The 20,491-nt window shown below is 35.3% G+C and overlaps 1 protein-coding gene across 1 annotated transcript in view; it reads right to left on the bottom strand.

Annotated features, from left to right (window-relative positions):
* Window positions 1-4,366: 4,366 nt before the first annotated feature.
* Window positions 4,367-20,491, bottom strand: part of LOC114612755 (tolloid-like protein 1) — a gene marked incomplete at its 5' end in the record, with an annotated part of 36,990 nt that continues 20,865 nt past the window's right edge. Inside the window, 3 exons of the mRNA XM_028757778.1 lie at window positions 4,367-4,501; window positions 5,824-6,074; window positions 13,404-13,617. Coding sequence (XP_028613611.1) covers window positions 4,367-4,501; window positions 5,824-6,074; window positions 13,404-13,617 — 600 coding nt within the window. The remainder of the gene's footprint in view (window positions 4,502-5,823; window positions 6,075-13,403; window positions 13,618-20,491) is intronic.

Raw genomic sequence — 20,491 nt, 5'->3', positions numbered from 1 at the left:
AAATTCAAACCTATTTCCACAAGTGTTTTAAAGTTGAAGGTCAGTATATATTCTCTGTGCTCTGCTCATTTTTACTTGAATTATGGGATGAGGGAACAGTTATATTTAGTGAATTATACTCAGGGCTCTGAGGTTGCTTTGCTTTTCCTGCATTAGCACCTGAACTAGGATATGGTCATCATATAGGATGTGTATACTGTATGTAAATAAAAAATGGCACGTTACAGATGGGTAGTAACAACAGATAACTTAAGAGAACCCTTGCAGACCACACTATGCCACATTGCAGCATAGATAGTATTTCTAGCATTAGCTCTTTTGATAATGACATATTTCTTAATTATATATTCATGATAATCAAAGATCAAAAGTTAATGTCTTTGGCAGCCATTTACCCTGCCTTGGAACATCCAGAAGGTCCAATAATCTATTAGCAGAATACTCATCTTTGTGGTAAACTTATATTATATGTTTGTTCTGGCAAAATAGAAGTCATTCTCACAATTTAGTTTATAAATATTTAGAAGGGGATACATTTTCCTATATTTTTCTCTTTCATGCTATCTTTTAAAAGCAAAATCAAAGGTTTTGAAAAATTAAAGTCATCAACACTAAGGCTTCCAATTTTTTTCATTATTGCTTTTGGTAAAAACTTATTTTGATGCAACACACAGAGGTAGCTCTAATAAATACAAAATAAAATTTAGCATAGCTTTTAAAAGTGAATTTTAACTACATGAAAAATGATATTTTAAATATTATAGAGTATTCTATATAAAAATACTGACATTTGAAGTTTACTGTAAAACATCCCACAATTAAAGCACTCATTAAATTAAAACAAAATAGATTATTTTAAGAACAAGCGTGAACAAAATTTGAATAAGACAAAAATGTGACATTAAAATTAGTCCAGGATAGCATAAAGTCAGCCAGTAGACATATAGATACAAAATTCCCGGTTCTCATCTATCTACTTCTTTAAAAAATTTGAAAATATTTATTTGTGTGTTTGTGTGTGTGTGTGTGTGTGTGTGTGTGTGTATGTGTGTGTAAACTGGAATATCTTATCTTCATTGTTTCCAAATGCAGGCCACCTCAACTTCTTTACACAGGTATGCCCATGCTTAAGTATGTGCATGGTAGTTAGAGTACAGCCCTCAGGAGTGATTTCTCTCCTTCTTCCACGTCGTCTTCAGAAGCCAACTTCCATCATCATGTTTGGTGTCCAGCAGTACTTCCTGCTGACTGAGCTTATCGGCCTTCAAATACTTCTTTTAAAATGCCATCTTGTACAATTATTTGAACTTATGGTCTCCTTATCAAACTGGATTTCTCTCTGTAATAAACGTATAATAACATAACATATAAAAACTAGTTTCCTTCTGTGTCCTGTGAGAATTATAAGGCATATAGAACCTTGACAAGTATAAAGCACAACTGACATACAGTATAAGTATAAAATGCTGTACAAAATTAATTTAATAAAATGTCTAGGACAATAATACTTATGAGAAAAACTACAACGGTGGTGTTTCTATTTTCGCAACAGAACACATTTAAGGCAAATGCTGAGAAGTTTTAAAAATAATATGTGGTACTGTCTAATTTCTGAAATAAGGTACAGTAATAATGAATTATCTTCATCAATGATCCAAAGTTATGACAACGAATTTTTACCAACTCTCTGTAATTTCCTAGTTTTCTCAAGCTTAGTTCATGTGACCTAGTAGGAGATCAACTTGGTATCTGGGCTATTTCCTAAAATAGCTACATTTTTTCTACCATGAAACTTAAAATAATTTAATATATTCATTTTAATAAAAAGCTCACTACATCAAACTATAGTGTTGTTGTCATTTTTAGTATTTTTTTTTGGTGCATAAGGACATCTACATGTAGTTGACCTTCGACTTTTATGCTGTTGCTGAAAGAAAAATGTTACCCATAAACTGTCTGTGATTCATATCTGGAATTTGCTTTGTGTAGAAACTTTTCATCATTTAAAAATTTTCCTGTTCAAATGTATTGTGATGAAATCTCCCTCGTGTTGCAGAATAAGTACAGATTTTGACAGCACACAGACTGAGTTTCTACATTTAACCTCACCTGTTACCCTGGGAAGCAACACAATACTTCTAGGTCTCATTTCATTGCATGATTTAATTCAGCATCACTGAAAAGAAGCATTCATGGAGTGTGGAAGCCAGCTCCTACCTACACAAGGCCTATAACAGCAAAACACTTTCAGCATGGATGCCTTTTCCTTTTCTTTCCCTCAGTGTGGGTGTACCTTAATTAGCTGGAGATAAGTGATAAACTATGGAAGAAATTACCAGAACACATAATTTCCACTGAGTGGCTTGTCTACATTAAAGGCAACAGTTACATAGTTTGAAGGTCACATTCAGTGAGATCCAAACACTCGTTCCAAAACTGTATTTGTACTTCACATGTCATAAGTAGAGAAAGATTGTTCAAGGGAAAAATGAGAAAAGAAAAATTGTTATATCTAGATGTATAGTTTAATTTTGTAAAAATAAAGAAATATACCTCATTTTTCAGATAATCAGTGTTCATGAACAATTCAGAGGGAAAAAAAGCTCCTTTGCACAACAACTCACGTTAACATAAAATAATTAAAATAGATTGTCTAAGGGAAAGAACCTTTCTTTTGATATGTTTGATGGTAATTAGAATTATCCATTATGTGTCCACGAAACCTTATCACAGCACTACTTCAAACACAGTTCTAGGACAACGTGGCATACAAATTAAATTTGTCAACCACCAATAGCTCTTCACCTTCTGTTAGACACCCTCCCTCAGAGTCTCACATATACAATACATCAATATTAAAAACGCACAGTGCTATAAAGCAAAAGTTTGATCTAAAATTACATTTCTACAACAAAAGCAGATTTGGATGTACACATGTATATACGTATCTGTATGTACAATGTCTCTGTCATGGAAATGGATTTTCTTCTTGAAGTTCCTGATTACCATATGCTACGATGGTCAACATCTCAAGAGGCATGTCTTTAAGCAGATTTGTTTATGTGCAGGAATTCTAAGGCATTGGAAGTAGTTGTTCCATGGGACAAGCTTTGTCCTTGCCGTGACACACCCTTGAAATATCTAAAACGTCTTGAGTCTCCTTTGCCAGCCACATATAAGGAGACATTCACAGCACACAGGCATTTGGCTCAAAGGTCAGAAACTTGTTGTTGCTGCTGTCTTAATGTTTATGGAATAGCACCATAGGAAATATGTCAGAAACAAATCATTTGCCACAAAATATTGTATTTTTGAAACTGAATTTCAAGAAGAGAACAAAAAAGAGAGAGATTTCATTTCTCCCAAACTCTACTTCCACTTCATCTCATAATTTTTAAATATAGTAACAACATCAATAACAATAACCATAATAATAACATATCAACACATTAACAATAAAAGAAAGACCATAGCAGCAGCAGTAGTAACTGGAATAAAAAACATCCAGGCAGTCATTTGGAAGATGGCTGCACACACCTTGTTGAAATTTTATCTTAAAGGTTTATAAGACATGGTGAGTTTCTTGGATTTGGTGTGACTATTCAGCACTTCTCCAGAGAGAAATTAGTCTACTAGTGAACTGGGTATTATCCAGTAATTAAATATGATATCTAGGGATTAAATGCATTGTAGACACTATAGATATTTTGAACTTCTCAAGATATAGATACAATGAAGTGGTCACAAAATCATTTGTGTGAACAGGTTAGGCTGGCCTGCATTTGAAAATAATGAAGATGAAATATTCCAGTTTCCAAACACATACACACATACTCGCATGCACGCACATATGCACACAGCACACACGCACACACTTGCATGAGTAAACACACACAAATACACACCTACATTTAAATGACAAACCACCTTCCAAAGACCACTATTCCACTATTCTTACATGGATTTGGTTTACATTGTGTCTGACCTACGAAGTCTAAGAAGACATGCTAAGACCCAAGAAGTGGGTTTCCAAGCTATGATCTATCTGATCATTTTTATGTCCTCAGATCTCGAAAAAGTAGTCAAGAAATCGTTCCAGAGAATCACAGTCCATGAAATGAACTGTCCAAAGTGTGAAGCATCTATTTCAAGCTGTTAGTCTTCCTTGAACAAGCATGACTTTCAAACATCCTTGCAATGTCAATCAGGCTTTCTGGAAAGTTCTCTTTCATTTCAGAGATAACTCTAATCTTGCAGGTTTCTTTTGCTCAAATTCATTATATAAAACAATTGTACTAATATTGTCAATTTTAAAAATGTCTTCTTTCCATATGCACATTCCTTTCTGTTCTGAGGGAGGTCAGCATTAGTTCTCAGCATGCATGGTTTCCGGGTATCTTATACTTTTATATCTTATATAAAATCCTTTCTTGTTGATAGTGTCATCTGTGTGAAAATGAATTAAAGCCACATCTCCAATTGAATAGATCTCTTCTGGTGGCTGAAAGAAAAAGCAAATAAAGTTGAACTGGAATGAGTGGAGAATGGGCCACTGTGTCACATCGTGTGCATGCTCTAACCACTCAACCCACCCAGCAACATAGCAAAGTGTTCCTGTTGGATTTATTCCCACAAGGATGAGAAAACATGAGATTCTTGGAGGAACTGGCATACCTAAGATCTCATATTTTGAAGACATGCTAGTACACACCTAAATTCCAGAATTTTCAGTAAGATTTGTTTTTTTTCAAAACTTTAATCCATCTTTTTTTCATTTACATGCAAATAAAGGAGATTTAAAACCAGTAAAGAGATATCCAGTGGTTATTGTGAAATGACCCACTTGTGAAATCTAAATCTTACTTTTCTCCCTTTTAATAGTCTAAAGATATTCTACGAAGTGTTATTTTGGTAGAAGTTTGGTGATTTATTATTATTAAATGCATAGATAAGATTTGACACTCAGAAAGTCGAGTCTATTGTCATTTTAAGCAAACTACACATGAGAATATTCTAAATTTGAATGCAGTGAGTCCTGGCAGAAATGGAGAAAACCAGAGTGTTTCTCAATCTAGCTTCTCATGTGGCCTCTCCCCTACTTATCTCTGTACTGTACCTCTGCATGTAGAACAATGGTGGAGCATTCTGCATTGCTAGGCCTCAAATGATCTGAAAAATCTGTCTATCAATCTGTCTGTCTGTCTGTCTGTCTGTCTACCTACCTACCTAGCGTATATGAGTGCCCTACATGCATGCCAGAAGAGGTTATCATATCCCATCACAGATAATTGTGAGCCACCATGTGGTTGCTGAGTACTGAACTCAGGACCTCTGGAAAAACACACAGTGTTCTTAACCTCTGAGCCATCAAAGAATGGAATGTAAACTGGTGAGATATGGATCTTTTTCTTTTCTCTTATGCTTTAATTTTAAAAGAACCAACAATGTCAAGGCCGTGTGTGTGTGTGTGTGTGTGTGTGTGTGTGTGTGTATCTGTGTATGTGTGTGTTTGTGTGGTGTGTGTATTGGTTTTGAATTATTAATCATTTAAATATTCACTGCATAATGAAAACATAGAATATGGAAAGTGAAAAAAACTGGAACAATTAAGTCCATATGTTCACATGAATTATAATGTAAACTCATTAGAAGTGGAGAAATAGGAAGATATGAGAGTCACATTTATTTTGTTGAGCCATTGTTAGTAATAAAGTATGCTATTGTTTCAAAAATATTTCCAGTTTATAAATATTATATACACCAACCACTGATTAACAGGCATCTCATTAACTGACTATGGGAACCTGTTGGTGGCATACTTACCCCTGATCCACAGAATCTACCAAGACCCATAGCTTTTGAGTTGAGACCATCAAAGACTTCAACATAGTCATAGCCACAGTCGGCTTCTTCTTCTACTTCAAAAGTCTGGAAGGACAATTCAAGTCGAGAGCCTCGTTCTGACACCAACAACCATTCACAGTCCAGTTGTCCTGGGTAGTTATTATCTCCAAACTGAGCATGAGAGTACAGGTCTTTAGGCTTTGGCTCTGCTTTCAATCGACCACCACATTCTGCCCAAGGAAAGAAATATATAATCTGGTGAGTTTCCACTGTTCAGCCTCTATTTCAGTGGAGTCCATCTAACCTCTAATGCCTGTTTCTACATCTAGGATTAGGTATGTGTTTGTGACTTAAAAATCAGACAGTATCATGTGTATAGACAGAAATAACACATACAGCCTGTCTGGCTTAAGAAACTGGCTTAAAAATCCAACTAACTATAAGACTATGAGCAATCAAGATCATGCCTCTGATCCTCATTTTTCCAAAGACAAAGTATATATGCTAATGGCACCAATCTTTGTGACTTTTCAAAATATAATACATAAAAGTCACCTTGAAAAGTACTTGTCACAAACAATAGAATTATGGAAGATACATCTATTCATGTTTTTACTTTCAAATCATTATTTACATAATGAAAACTTAGAATTCAGTAATCAAACAAATAAAAATAACCTGAAAATATATCAAAGCATATAAAGCTTATGAATATATAGAATTTTATATAATATATACAACATTAATATACATGTATAATAATAGTATTTGAGTAGTAATACTATCTCACACAATCAGCAAAAGAATATATAATTCATCATAGAATCAGTTCAGGTATAATTGATGTATTTGCTATAATAAAATTTTAGCTTCAGTTTTTTGAGAAATACAAATCTCTTCTGTGCACTGGCATCATCACCTACAGAAAATACATCTAAGAATTGAAGCTATGAAAATAAAATTTCTTAGCTTGTCTAATTCAAAGAAAGAACTGTTCCCCAAACTTTTTAGTAGTTCACTGCGATCAGAGGTTTCTATTTACTATGGAATAGATCAAATAGAAGCATCAGAAGGCTAAAATAGCCTAAGAACAAATCTAATAGTAAGCACAGAGATAAAGAATGAAATGTGAAAAAGTTGGGGGAAAGTAGGGTGCCTACCAACCCCTGGGAAGTTTCCAAGCATCTGTGTCAATCACCAGAACTAGGAATTTCAAAGCTAAGATCAGGAGATTCCCCCAGAAAATACAGCATTCTCAGACATGGGATGCTAAACCACTGTGTATGAAAATACATTCATAACAATGTCACCATTGGTCATAAGATAACCCATAGTGAGGATGTGGGCAGCAGAAACATTTATGAGGTTTTTTTCAGACTTGTATTGGCTAAACTGCACTGTGCTTGGAAAGGGAGTTGTTATTTTATTGAACTTGTTTGTATATGTGTGCAGATGCATGTGTGAATATACTGTAGGAGTCAGAGGTACATACTAGATGTTTTTCTCAACCATTCTCTGTCTTATTTATTTTTTTAAATGGTGCCTTCCACTGAACCTAGATCTTATCAATTTGGCTGATTTGGCCAGAATATCTATGTGGTCAGCAAACCTGATGTGCTCTCTGCCTCCCCAGTACTCAATTAGAGAACTTTGCAGCACAATGCCTTCTATTTAGCCTTCATACTGGAGATCTGAACTCAGGCCTTCATGCTTGGGAGGCAAGCAATTTACTGACTTAGCCATCTCCACAGGAACCTGGTTGGTAATGATTTTAGATTAAGATTTCTGTATCTGATGTACGGATCCTATATCTAAATGCATCAACCCTTTGGTGTTGTGTCAGTGCAGCTATTCATTCAGAGCTTCATATTTCTATCCCCAAGAACATCTTTTCAGACAGTTAGCTAAGGCTTTTGCTCAATGTTCTGACATAGATGACACTATTACAGATGTTTAACCATTGGATAACACATTCATGAAACTATCCCTAAAGGCTGGAATTTCCATCCAATTTGACATTGTATTCATCCAGGATCATATATAGGAAGCAAAACACCCTTCTTCGCCAGAGTAACTCTTATACAACTCCCAGGAAATAGTCTCTTCTGCATGTCACAGACCTTCAAGGTCAGATTATATAGGTCTAAATTTAGGATTGAACAAAGGGCACTACATGCAAGGCCTACTACTGAGCTACAGTCCAGATTCTCCAATTTCATTTCAAAATAGAGATCACACACAATGCTCATGTTAGATGGTCTATATGAAAAATGGATGATCAAACCATACATGAAATTTAATGGTTATGACTCACAGCGAAAAGTTATCTTAAACAGGTTATTCAGGCTATGAAAGTACATGAAAATATTCAGGTGCACTATTGAAAGCTACAGAGAAAAAGAACAATAGCTTTAGACATTTAGACATATCAGAAAGGAAATGTTGTATCTTTAAGACAAGTAAAACAGCATGTGAACAACACATCTGATTTGGGACTCAGCAGTTGAGAGCACTGGCTGCTCTTCCAGAAGACCTGGATTAAATTCTCAGCACACACAATATGGCTCATGACCTTCTGTAACTCCGGTTCTAGAATATCTGATGCCCTCTTCTGTCTTGCACAAGCACCAGGTGTGGACGTGGCACACATATATACATTCAGGCAAAACAGTTATACACATGGAATTAAAAAGAAAAGAATCTTAGAAGTCAATCTGATTTCAGGATAGGATTATGTGAATCAGTGACTTAAAGTTCCTGAATTTAATAACTGCTGATTCTCAAGGTTTGATATAACTGATAGATTGTAATAACCCATAACTATGGATTATTCTGATTGTAATCCATCGTGATCTTTCACTTTAACTATGATTTCTCCATGGGTCAGGAAGAACTGGGTTGAGGGGGTGGCATGAGACATGGGGTGTGCTGCTTTGGAACGCCTTTCTGCAGAAGTTCTCTGTCATCCCCATCTTAGAAGGAGAGTTAAGGTAGGAGTGAAATAGAACAAAAAGTGGAGAGACACTTAAAGGCTTATGAATATAAGCATAACAAAGTTGTCAACTCATATTTCTATTAAATGTCATACAGCGTAAGGTTTGAGAACAGTGTAAAATATTACTAAAATTGACTCATGTTACTAGGTCTACTCATTCCTCAATGCCCATACAGCTCTGTTCATACTAATAAATGTAAAAATAATGTTCTCCTCATTAAAGCCCAAAGTGGAAATGTAGTCCACCAGGTGATAGTTTTAAGATAATTATTTGGATAATATGTTTGCAAGTGGTGTGAATCATGGATGCTCTGAGAGAAACCCATCATAAAGTGATACACATTATTAGGCAACTCACTGCTTTTTTTATTTCTCCTGGTTCTTCAAACTTAAACCAACATAATATTAGAGACTTTCTGAGAAAAGATATTTTATATAGTTAAGATATTGTCAAAATTGTCTGCATTATCAAGCCAAAATACATAAATAAAACCAGTCTTGAACATGTTAACAGTAGTACTTTTATATCAATAGTTTAATACTGCTTTACAAGGTCCCAAAGCATCATCAACACGTCTGAGAAATTGAAAATGAACTCAGGAAGAAAAACTATGTAGCAGATTTCATTTTAATTTGCAAAGACATATTTGTTTGTTTCCTGGTAGTATAAGATTCCAAAAAACATCCCAGAAGTCTATAAGTGCTTTTACTAGTCCATTCTAATTCAGTTAACCTCCATGTGAACAATTTTCTCTGAAAAGGGCATGATAACATATTATTGGAGTATCAAATGCCACTGACAAACCATAAAATGTTTAATACTTGAGAAAATCATGCAGAAAGTCAAAAAACACTGTTGAAATACATTTCTCTCCCCTTTCTCCTCCTCTTCTTCCTCCTCTTTCTCCTCCTCCTCCTCCTTCTTCTTCTTCTTTGAAATCATAATATCTGATAGAATACACATGTTTTTTGCACATTTTGTTTCTTTTGACTAAGGGATTAAATTAAATTGAACTTGAATTTAAACCAACTGTCAGAGAGAAACAAAGTTCTCTTCCTAACAGTGTCCATATCTACTGTATGGATAGCATCATTTTGTAAATAAATAAAACAAACAAACTTCATAACAACAACATTGCAATTGGATGTTATAAATTCTTTTGGAGCCAAATTAACATTGTATATAGAAAAATAAATTTACTTAGTTAAATTAAAATATATAGTTGAGGTCACAAACCTAATGCATTTGTTCTAGAAAAAGGTAAGTAATATAAAAGTGCTTTACACATGATGAAATTAGCAGATGTGGTCCCAGCTTGGACTTTAGTTTAACTTACACTGTGAGCTTTTAGCTTATGGGAGTTTCCAGTACACTCTTCCAATAAATCTCTGAATTGTTTTTCCCAAAGGAATACTAACCCATCACACTGTCTGAGCAAATGCCAAAACAAAATTTTGATGGGAAGTTATAGGACAACTGAACTTAATAGAAGGAATGTTGTTTAAGGAGATATATCCAGCAGGTGAAATACAAAATAATTTATGTAAGGTGCTATTTTGCAACAGCACAGAAAAGAAAATCCACCCAGAAAGTTTCAAGATCATTCATCTGAATGCTAAAGTTCGTAACTTACAGGAAAGGCAAACATACACACCATAGGAGACATCGATCAGACTAAATGAGTACAGTGGGGAAGCCCAGAGTCTAATGGCAATTGTCATTGATATTTGTGGTACTTTGGTTGACATTTAAGTTACAGCTCCAGATTTCTCAGATTTAAAGTGACAGAACCAAATGAATAATACCCAAGTCCTATGTTTGCTTTAACATTTGACTGAGGTTAGTTACTGTGATATTTGAATAGATACAAACTAAAAAAGGCCTTCCATTCCATTTATGTAATTTAAACACCAAGTTTGGTCTTAATCTATTGTTTTAAGGAGTGATGACGTAAGTATTCCTTTCTGTCCTAATTCTATAGTTTTAAATGGATAAAATACCCTATAGAGGGATACATTAGGTTTGGGGGTGGTCAAAATTGGAGTAAATCCATGATTAGATACTGACTTGCAAACATTTGCAAATTAATTATCTACAAATTCAGTTTCTTCATCTGCACAAGATGATACAGCTGATCTCAGTTTGATAGAATTGATGTCAATTGCTTTCATAATAAACAACAAGTAAATAGAGTATACAAGTTGAAGTCACCAAATACTCGAGGGTGTCATTGGTTTTACAGCTCTCGATAACCTCAAGACCATATGTTGGGATAGAGGGGAGCATCCATGTGTATGCGTGTATGTGTGTGTGCATGTGTATAATGGGTATGTGCATGTGTGTGTTTGTGTGTGTGCATGTGTGGCATGTGTATATGTGAATGTGTGTTCATGTGTATGTATGCATGTGTGTGTATGTGTGTGCCTGTGTGTATGTGTGTACACGAGTATGTGTGTGTGCATGTGTGTATATATGTGTGTGTGCATGTGTGTGTGCATATGTGAGCATGTGCATGTGTTTAAGCATGTGTGTGCCGGTACTTGTGTGTGAATAGGTGTGTGTTCATGTGTGCATGTGTACATGTATATGTGTGCATGTGCCTGTGTGTGTGCATATGTGTCTATGTGGTTTTATGTGTGCATGTGTGTATGTGTTATGTGTGTGTATGTACGTGTGTGTGCATGTACGTGTGCATGTGTGTGTGTTTGTGTGTGTATGTGTGTGTGTATGTATTTAAGAGCCACCAACTTTGCACCATCAGGACAATTAAGAAGGCATAATGGGACACCAATTTTTCTACAGCTTGAATACTTGGCAAATTAACAGAAATGAATCTACAATACCAATTGTCTAGAAAATTAACAGGAAATGGCTATAGTTTGATTTTTTCTAAAACCACAACAATTATAACTGTTACAAGAAATAATCAACTACTATTATTGTTAAGAGTCTAATAATTAATAGTACATAGCATACCACAATTTTAACAATTCCCATTTTCTCAGAGTTAATTTTAAATCAATTCTGCAGTAAAATAAAAACACTGAAAGAAAATATTGTTCAATAAGATACTTAACACATATAGACTGTTAAATAAAAATTAAAGAAAACCAAACAATTACCAAGAAAACATGACAAATATTGCATTAAATTATTTCACACATGTATATGAATTATTCTTACATCGCCCTATGTAATACTTCAGTATGGCCACCAGGTGTCAATATAAGCTCAACGACTTTTACAAATATCTATGATTACCATTTTTCCCCTGAAATCTGAAAGGAAAAGGGAATATTCCTTAGCATATTTTACGGACCATGTATTTAAATTGGCCCAATGCTATAAATATTTTTATCTTACTTATTTCACCTTTACATATTTATACATATTTATACTTTTATTAAGTAAACTTTTCCCTAAATAGCAAAAATAACAGGATTAGGGGAAAGATCATATTACATACCAAATATAAGTTAGGAGAAAATGACAGTCTGTTGAACAAAGAAATCCCCAAACCATTTACAAAATATGTATTAAGGCAATAGTTAGCTTTTAAAAGAAGCAGCTTACTAGATGAAATAAAGGTTTTTAATAACAAAGTATAGCTTCCTATCTATAAAATGTAACATGTCAGTGAAACTAGTAATGTTAGTTATAAGATTAATTATACAAATATTTAGAAATATTTCTACATCCCCAGGTTACACTGATAGCAAATAAAACTGAAATATTATTATTACTATTATTATTATCAGTAGTAGTAGTAGTATTTGTTACTTTATATTTCTTCCATGAATCTTCTACTTCTGCAAAAGTATCAAAGTAGCCAGAATAGTTTCCAAATATTCCATATAACACATTTCAATGAGAGTTTTATGAGCTGAGATATTTACTTTTAATTGGCAGCCTGACACAATGTAGAATCACCTGAAAGACAGTCTCAATGGGGGGCTGTCTAGATCATGTCGACCCTGGGTCTGTCTGTGGGGCATACTTAATTTACAATAATTGGTATAGGGAAATACAGCTCACTGTATTTGCCCTACATTCTTGATAAGGGATCTTGGCATGCCTAGCTATATAAAGGAGGCTGCACTTGAATCTGAGTGTAAGGCATGTATTTCTTTTCTCTGTTCTTGAGTAGGAATGTAACTAGCTGCTTCAAGTCCCTGCCTTGACTTCCCAATAATGATGGACTGCATCCTGGTCTTGTGAGCCAATGTTTTTTCATCTCAAAGTTGCTTTATGTCAAGACATTTCATCGCAGCAATAGAAATGTAGCTTGAGGTAATTCTATTAATAAGGCACATCTACATACCCAACACAAAGAGTTATAAAAGTGAGGGGAAAGTATAGTGGCCTCTGTGTGTGTGTGTGTGTGTGTGTGTGTGTGTGTATGTGCATGTGTGCATGTGTGTGCATGTGTATGTGCATGTGTACAAGTGTATGTATAAATACATATGTATATATAATCATGAAATCTTCAGTTTATATGAAATTTAAAGATTAATTTTTAAAAAGTATTTTCTTAGAAGAAACACACAAAGATAATTTGCTGACCTGTGGAATGAGTAGCTTGAAAGCCTTTTCTTTGAACAGAGGCATCAGAAATAAACCGAATAAACATTTCATTCCCAGTAGCCATGAGGGGATCTGGTATTTTGCTGCCACAGAGTCGGCCAAGGATTGGTGACTTCTCTGTTTCTCCATCAAAAATTTCCAAGTGATCATATGCACATTCTTGATGTTGTTCAACCTCAAACTCATTGAAGGCCTATTTAAAAAGAAGGAAACATTTTTCAAGCAACAAATCATTCAAAAAATTTTCCAGCAGACAAATCAACTATCAATAAAATTTGTTCATGCTAAACATCGGAATAAATACAAGGAGCACATCACTGAAAGGCTTGTGAAAGTCACATGGTGTTGGCCTCTTGTAAAAGCATCAAGATAAACACAAGGTGTCAGTGTAAATGCTATGCTATCCAGAGATCAGGTAGCCTACAAAGACTGTTTGCTACAGCCTTTGATCCCAGACAGACCAAATTGTGAAGTTGTGCAGATTCCAGAAGCAATAGTTCATTGGGAGGCCTTTAGATCATTAGGAACATGCTAATTCTTTCAGCCTCACATATGTTCTTCCTGCTCATGGAGCAAAGAGTATTCCCTTAAGTCTTGATCTCCTACCATGAAGTTCTCTGTCACAAGTCAAATAATACAGCCATAGATTCATACTTCAGTAATTATAGGCCAAGATAACATTTTTCTCTTTATAAATTCATTGCTTCAAGTATTTTGGTAAAATATGGAAAGCTGCCTCATATAATATGAAATTACTAAGCAGGGTATTACAACATACTCAACTACTATAACTGTTTTTAATTTTATAAACTTGGAAAATAATCTTGCAAATAAATCTGAAAACTTACAGTTCAGAAATAACCAAATGCAAGGTCTATAGACCTGAATAAACTTGGATACAATTAGAATAGGCCCTCAGAATGGGAGCTGTGAAGCTTCACGTTAAATCTTACGTTTTCAGCATTGAAGCTGTTTTATACACTTATCCACCATCAAAACAGACAAAGATTCTATGGCAGAATTAGAATGAAAATGAGCATTAGCTTTACATTGTTCTTTATGACTCATGTCCATTGCCTGCATTTGGTCCTTCTGAATCCCCTCATATTTTCCCATTTCCATCATGTTATATTTCACACACATATATATTTGTTTACACGTACATGTGATATTGTCTAGATTCAGCACATCCCAGTGCATGTGTTATTTTCTTTTATAGATTCTGTGATAGAGCTTAGTATGACACGTTCTAAGTCTCTCCATTTCCTTGCAAGTCTTCATTTACAGCTGAGTACTATTCATATGGATATGTAATATACATACACCAAAGTATTATTATCTTTTCTTACTTTGATGAACAACTCAGTCGATCCCAATTCTTGGCTACAGTGAATAAACCATCAATAAATACTATATTCCCAGGAATGAAACATCTGTGTCATATGGTATTTGTATTTCTTCTTAATTTTGGGAATTCTCCAAACTGACTCTCATAACAGCTGTACTAATCTGTACCCCACCAACAGTGAATAATGGTCCCTTTCTCTTCACATCCTTGCCAAAACTTGTTTTCTGATTTGTAAATAGTAGCCATTCTGGGTAGAGTAAGGCATCTTACAATAGTTTTAATTTGTTCTTCCCTGATGGGTGGGAATATTGCTCTCCTCAAAAACAGTTACTGGTCATTTGTGTTACTTTAAAAAGAAAATCCATTCAGTTTATTTGTTCATTTTTTGACCCAGAGCTTTGTTTTAATTTTATTTACTTTCTGCTATTCTTTGTAAATTCTGAATATCATCCTCTTGTCTGTTTTTGTCTTTTCTATCAAAAATTAACTGTGTCTAGATTTGAGCTTTACGTCCAGGTTCTCTAGTCTGTTTCACTGTTCTTCCTCTTTATTCTTGTGTAAATATCAGGCTGTCCCCTTTACAATTGTCATCTTTGTGATTAAGTCTACTTAGAATTGAAACTATTATAATAATTAGGTAACATGCATAATAAGTTAAACATTAGAGAAAATCCATCAGATACATTGGGGCAAACATTAAACTTTGTTTTCATTTGATTATCACAGTGAGTGAACAGCAGTTTACCAGTTACCCTAAAAACATCCCCATAAGGCAACTGCTGTATTTTTAGGAAATATAAATGTTGTAAACCATTATAGTCTAATAAAAAATGAATTTTGACTGTGCATCATTTTAGTTGATCTTACAAACTATAGTATTCTAAAACACTAAAATAAACATTATGCTAAGATAGTATATTATAAGTTTATTTTTTCTGTTAAATGCTATACTTATATTATGGCACTCATGGCAACTTTGTTGTGTTTTGCTGTCATTTATACCATTTAAAAAATATCTTGCTTGAGACAGAGGATATGGCCAGCCAATGACTGGTACAAACTAAGACCCAGCTCATGGGCAAGAGTCAACCCTGATACTATTAATGATACTGTTATGCTTGCAGCTAGGAGTCTAGCAGAACTGTCCTCTGAGAGACTCCACCCAACAGCCTAAGCAATGAGATGCAGAGACCCATAGCCTAACATTAGATAGAGCTAGAGAGTCTTGTAGAAGTATTGGGGAGAGGATTGAGGGACCTGAAAAAGATAGGGACCCTGCAGGAAGACTAATAGAGTCACCTAACATTTGAGGGCTTCCAGAGATTGAATCACCAAAGGGCAGGCATGGGATAGACCCAGGCACATATGTAGCACAAGTGCAGCTTGGCCTTCAAGTCTCCTTACAATTAGAGTGAATACTGTCCCTGACTCTGTTGCTTGCCTGTGGTTCCTGTTACTCTAATTTGGCCACCTTATCTTGCCTCAGTGGGAGAGGATGTGCCTAGTCCTGAAGTGATTTGATGTGCCAGGGTAGAGTGATATGAGGGGCTCCCCGTTCTCAGAGGAGAAGGAAAGGGAGGATTGGGGGATAGCTCTGTGAGAGGGGACTGCAACAAGATGAGGCTGATATTGAAATATAAAGTGAATAAATAAATACATTAATAAAAATATCCTACTTTACCTCTGCAGAAATTTTATATGTCTTACTAAATTAAAACTAAATATTCACTAGACATATGACACATTAATACTCCAAGAAAGGTTCATTGGAATGGCCTGAAATTAGTATTGTTCAAATATTTAGTAATTTATAATTCCTACATATCATAGACAATTTGCAATTGACAATTAACTGTCTCTCTTTCTTCTTTGGAATCCTCATATATCTAAGAAAAACAAACAAAAACCAACCGAACAAACAAAACCAACCCATCATCCTTATTTAAGTCTACAGAGCAAAGCTAAAAAGTATGAAGTTATAAAATACAAAATGTCCATCAATCAATAGTTTTACTATAATCCTTACAGTATATTTGTGCACAATTTTTTTCTCTGAAGAAATTCTGTAAAGTTATCATTGCCATTTTAATTGAAGACATACTAAGAAAGTGCACTTTCACTGCTAGCCTTCATATGTATCCCACACTAAGCTGGAATCCATCTTCTGCCTTTGGAAAAGAAAAGATGAGCGAAGCAATTTATGCTAACTAGGAAGTAGGAGAAAGTAATGGAGATACTAAAAAGATAAAGAAGAGAAAGGGGCAATTTATATGCTATTACATTGCATACTACTTGAAAGATTAACAAATATATGGTATCAATGAACATGAGATATTGCTCGTTGCGAATACTATGAGGCAAGTGCAATGTTCACTTCATAGAAAATACAAAATAAGATTGACTGTAGCACAAAGAATCTCATTGGAAATCAGAACTGCATAGGGAAACCTAGTGGAAGAGAAGTCAGTATCGGAAATTTATCTACCCTGTGGTACAGCAAGCAAAGCAGGCAGTCATTGAGAAAGGTCATGCAGTGAATTAAATTTGTCAAACTCTATAATCCAAGGCTTGAGTACAATAAAGTAGACATGGTGTATGGGAGGCAGAAGAGCCTCAGTTGGTGTCTAGAAGCTTGATTACATAAGTCAATTCGTTCACCTAACCACCATTCTCAATTCACCCTGAAAATTGTATTGATGTAGCCAATCAAACTTTCTGGTTTCATGCCTTTCGTGAGATGTTATTCAATCAGCCTGTTACAATTGAGCACACATCCACATTGCTAGAATCAGCAAGGAACTGGTAAGAAACCACTAAGAGAAAAATTGGCTAAGCTATAGGCCAAATTCTTTATTAAGTAGGAAACCAAGCCTCTGAATTACATTAATAATGTTACGGTAAGATAATAAAACACTGTTTCAGAAAATCAGTGTCTGAAAACCATCATATTTTATATTGGTTTCTTTTATGCCAACTTGACATGAACTAGAGTGGTTTTGGAAAAAGGACTTTCAGTTGAGGAAAGGCCTGCATGTGACTTGATTGTAGGCAAATCTGTAGGGCTTTTCCTTCATTGATGATTGATGAGGAAAAATCTAGCTCAGTGTGGGTGGTGCTACCCCGAGCAAGTGGTCCTGGAGGCTATAGGAGAGCAGCCTGGGCAATCCATGAGGAATAAGCCAGTACGCAGTATTAATTACTTCATAGCTCTGGCTTCAGTTACTGACTCAGGATTCCTGCTTTGAATTCCTGACCAGATTCCCCTCAGTGAGGGAGTATGATGACCTGGGAGCTCAAAGTTGAAATGTACTCTTTCCTCCCCAACCTGCTTCCTAGTGATCTCACGTGTCAAGTGATTATCATTTCTGGTTGCGAATTACAGTTAGTCTTCTATAAACAGAACATGAGAATCTCCCACGTGGAGGAGAACATTTTGGGCACAACTGGAATAATGATTTATAAAGCATACCCCATAAATAGCTAAAGGCAGACCAGAATTGACTTACTGCACGTGCTCAGCCCATTCACTGCCGCATTGGAAAATGAGTGACTATTTCACCCTCTAGTGACATTCTGGATGTTTGGAGTAAATAAACATCTGTTTAATGAAGTTAACATCAAATAAAGTGGCTTTGGCCTAGCAGGCTGTGGCCCATACAAACACTTATCAAGAGCCAAGTGGAAGCAGCACTCCATGAAGTTACTACTGGAATCAGACTGAGTTGACAAAGAGTTGAATTATTCAGAGCTTCCACAGCTATATACACTTACAGGACCCAAGCAGCTCTCATTCACCAGACCATTAATGAGTTTTCCACTTGAAATAAACAGCAGCTTGTTAGGCCAACTGCAGAGAATGAGGACAAAGGTTCTTATTCCAAAAATCAGCCCTAAAGTAAGTTGCATGCAGCTCCATAGAAGGTCAGAGGACTTCAACTAGAGATACCGGAGGTCTGACCTTTGTGTCATAAAAACACATGTATAGATGAGTGTCTGTATACAACTACTTTATCTAAATTTAAAAAAAAACAAAACCAAAAACCTAGACCATGCAGTTATTGGAGGAGCTCCTCAGAAATAGGAATAAATTTAATAATACTGCTTAGACTTACAGTCATAAGGTGCACATTGAGCTTTGTATCTGAACTGTCCTTCACGGACTGATGATTGCATGCTTTTTGCCTGCTGGTGCTGCTATTTTGGGGAGACTGTGAGACATTTAGGACATGGGGCTTTACTGGCAGAATAGGTCAATATCGACAGGTCATTTAAGGTTAAACTAATCCCAGGTCCTGCCTCTCTGTCTTGTGGTTCATAGTGATACCCTTATTACACTGTCCCACCACAATGACCTGAGATATTCTGCCATGCCTTCTTCACCATACTGTGCTAAATCCTGTGAACTCATGAAACAACATACGCAGTCTTCCCTTTACATTGTTTTTATTTCAAGTATTTTTTGTCACATTGCCACAAAAGTAACTAATAAATATGATTCACGATACATTGTTATATGACAGGCAATAAGCAATAAATAGATACAGGATACTCAATCCCTTTAACTGATTAAAATGATGTTACTCTACTTTTTTTTTCTATGCTGCAGATTTAATAAGGGCTTCAGAGATGCTGGGCCCATGCTCTATCACTGAGCTACATCTCAGGGTCCTAAATTATTTTCTTAAGCATCCACACCTAACCTAAGAATTTAATACTAAAACCATCAAAGCACATCTATATCAACATTGTATTTCTACAGTCTTGGAGGGAGCAGTAATCTAGGTTATAGCAAGGCTAAACACAAGAAATATCCATGAATTCTGATCAGAAACTCTAATGCACTTTAATAAACCAAACTAAGATTAAGGAGTCCACTTTAAGTAAAAGAAAAGTGAGCTCTTGTTTTGCTAATAGTCTGTGAATGTAATGACCATGTGTTTCTAGAAACCCATTCTATTCCATGGGTTTCTATGTAGAATAGAAATGCTTATATACATAATCTTGTTCTTGTCCAGCCTATACCATCTTCTTGGACAGCATCTTCCTGGGTTCTTGCATTCACAATATAGACATTGGAGGAATGACAGGGCCAAGCAATGGACACAAACATTCACAAAGAAGCAATAAGATGAGGAACATAATGTAGTTTGTCTTAGTTAAAATTTCAAACTAAGAGAATTAAAGAGTTCCCAAAACAAAACCAAAGATACAAAAATAAGAAAAGAAAAAAAGAAAGAAAAGAAAAGGCAAAGGAAGGAAGGAAGGAAGGAAGGAAGGAAGGAAGGGAGGGAGGGAGGGAGGGAGGGAGGGAGGGAGGGAGGGAAAAGGAAAAAGAAATATGAGAGATATGAACTGTCTTTGGTCTTTCATTTTGGGTGGGAAACACCATTGGATTCAAACAAAATATTTGAAAGAGAAAGATTAGAGGCCACTGGGGGAAAACAGCCAGTGCAACACAAACTCATTCATCTGAGGAAGGTCATTTTCTATTCAGTAGCTCTTTTATAAGTGAGATCAAGCATAATTTCATTGTAGTATGGTGGAAAGTTTTATGAGTTGCATATAGATATCTTCTACATATAGATGCTCAACTTTACAAGTTGGAACTAGTATATGATAAATCAAGTGCAAACAACATAAGCAATTCGGTCTATTGTAGCATGTCTATGTGTTCTCTCTCTCTCTCTCTCTCTCTCTCTCTCTCTCTCTCTCTCTCTCT

This window comes from Grammomys surdaster, unplaced genomic scaffold (genome assembly GCF_004785775.1).
Source record: "Grammomys surdaster isolate TR1022 unplaced genomic scaffold, NIH_TR_1.0 126182, whole genome shotgun sequence".
NCBI lineage: Eukaryota > Metazoa > Chordata > Mammalia > Rodentia > Muridae > Grammomys > Grammomys surdaster.
The sequence above is the reverse complement of the archived record's forward strand: the minus strand, read 5'-3'. Positions and strand labels throughout refer to the sequence as shown.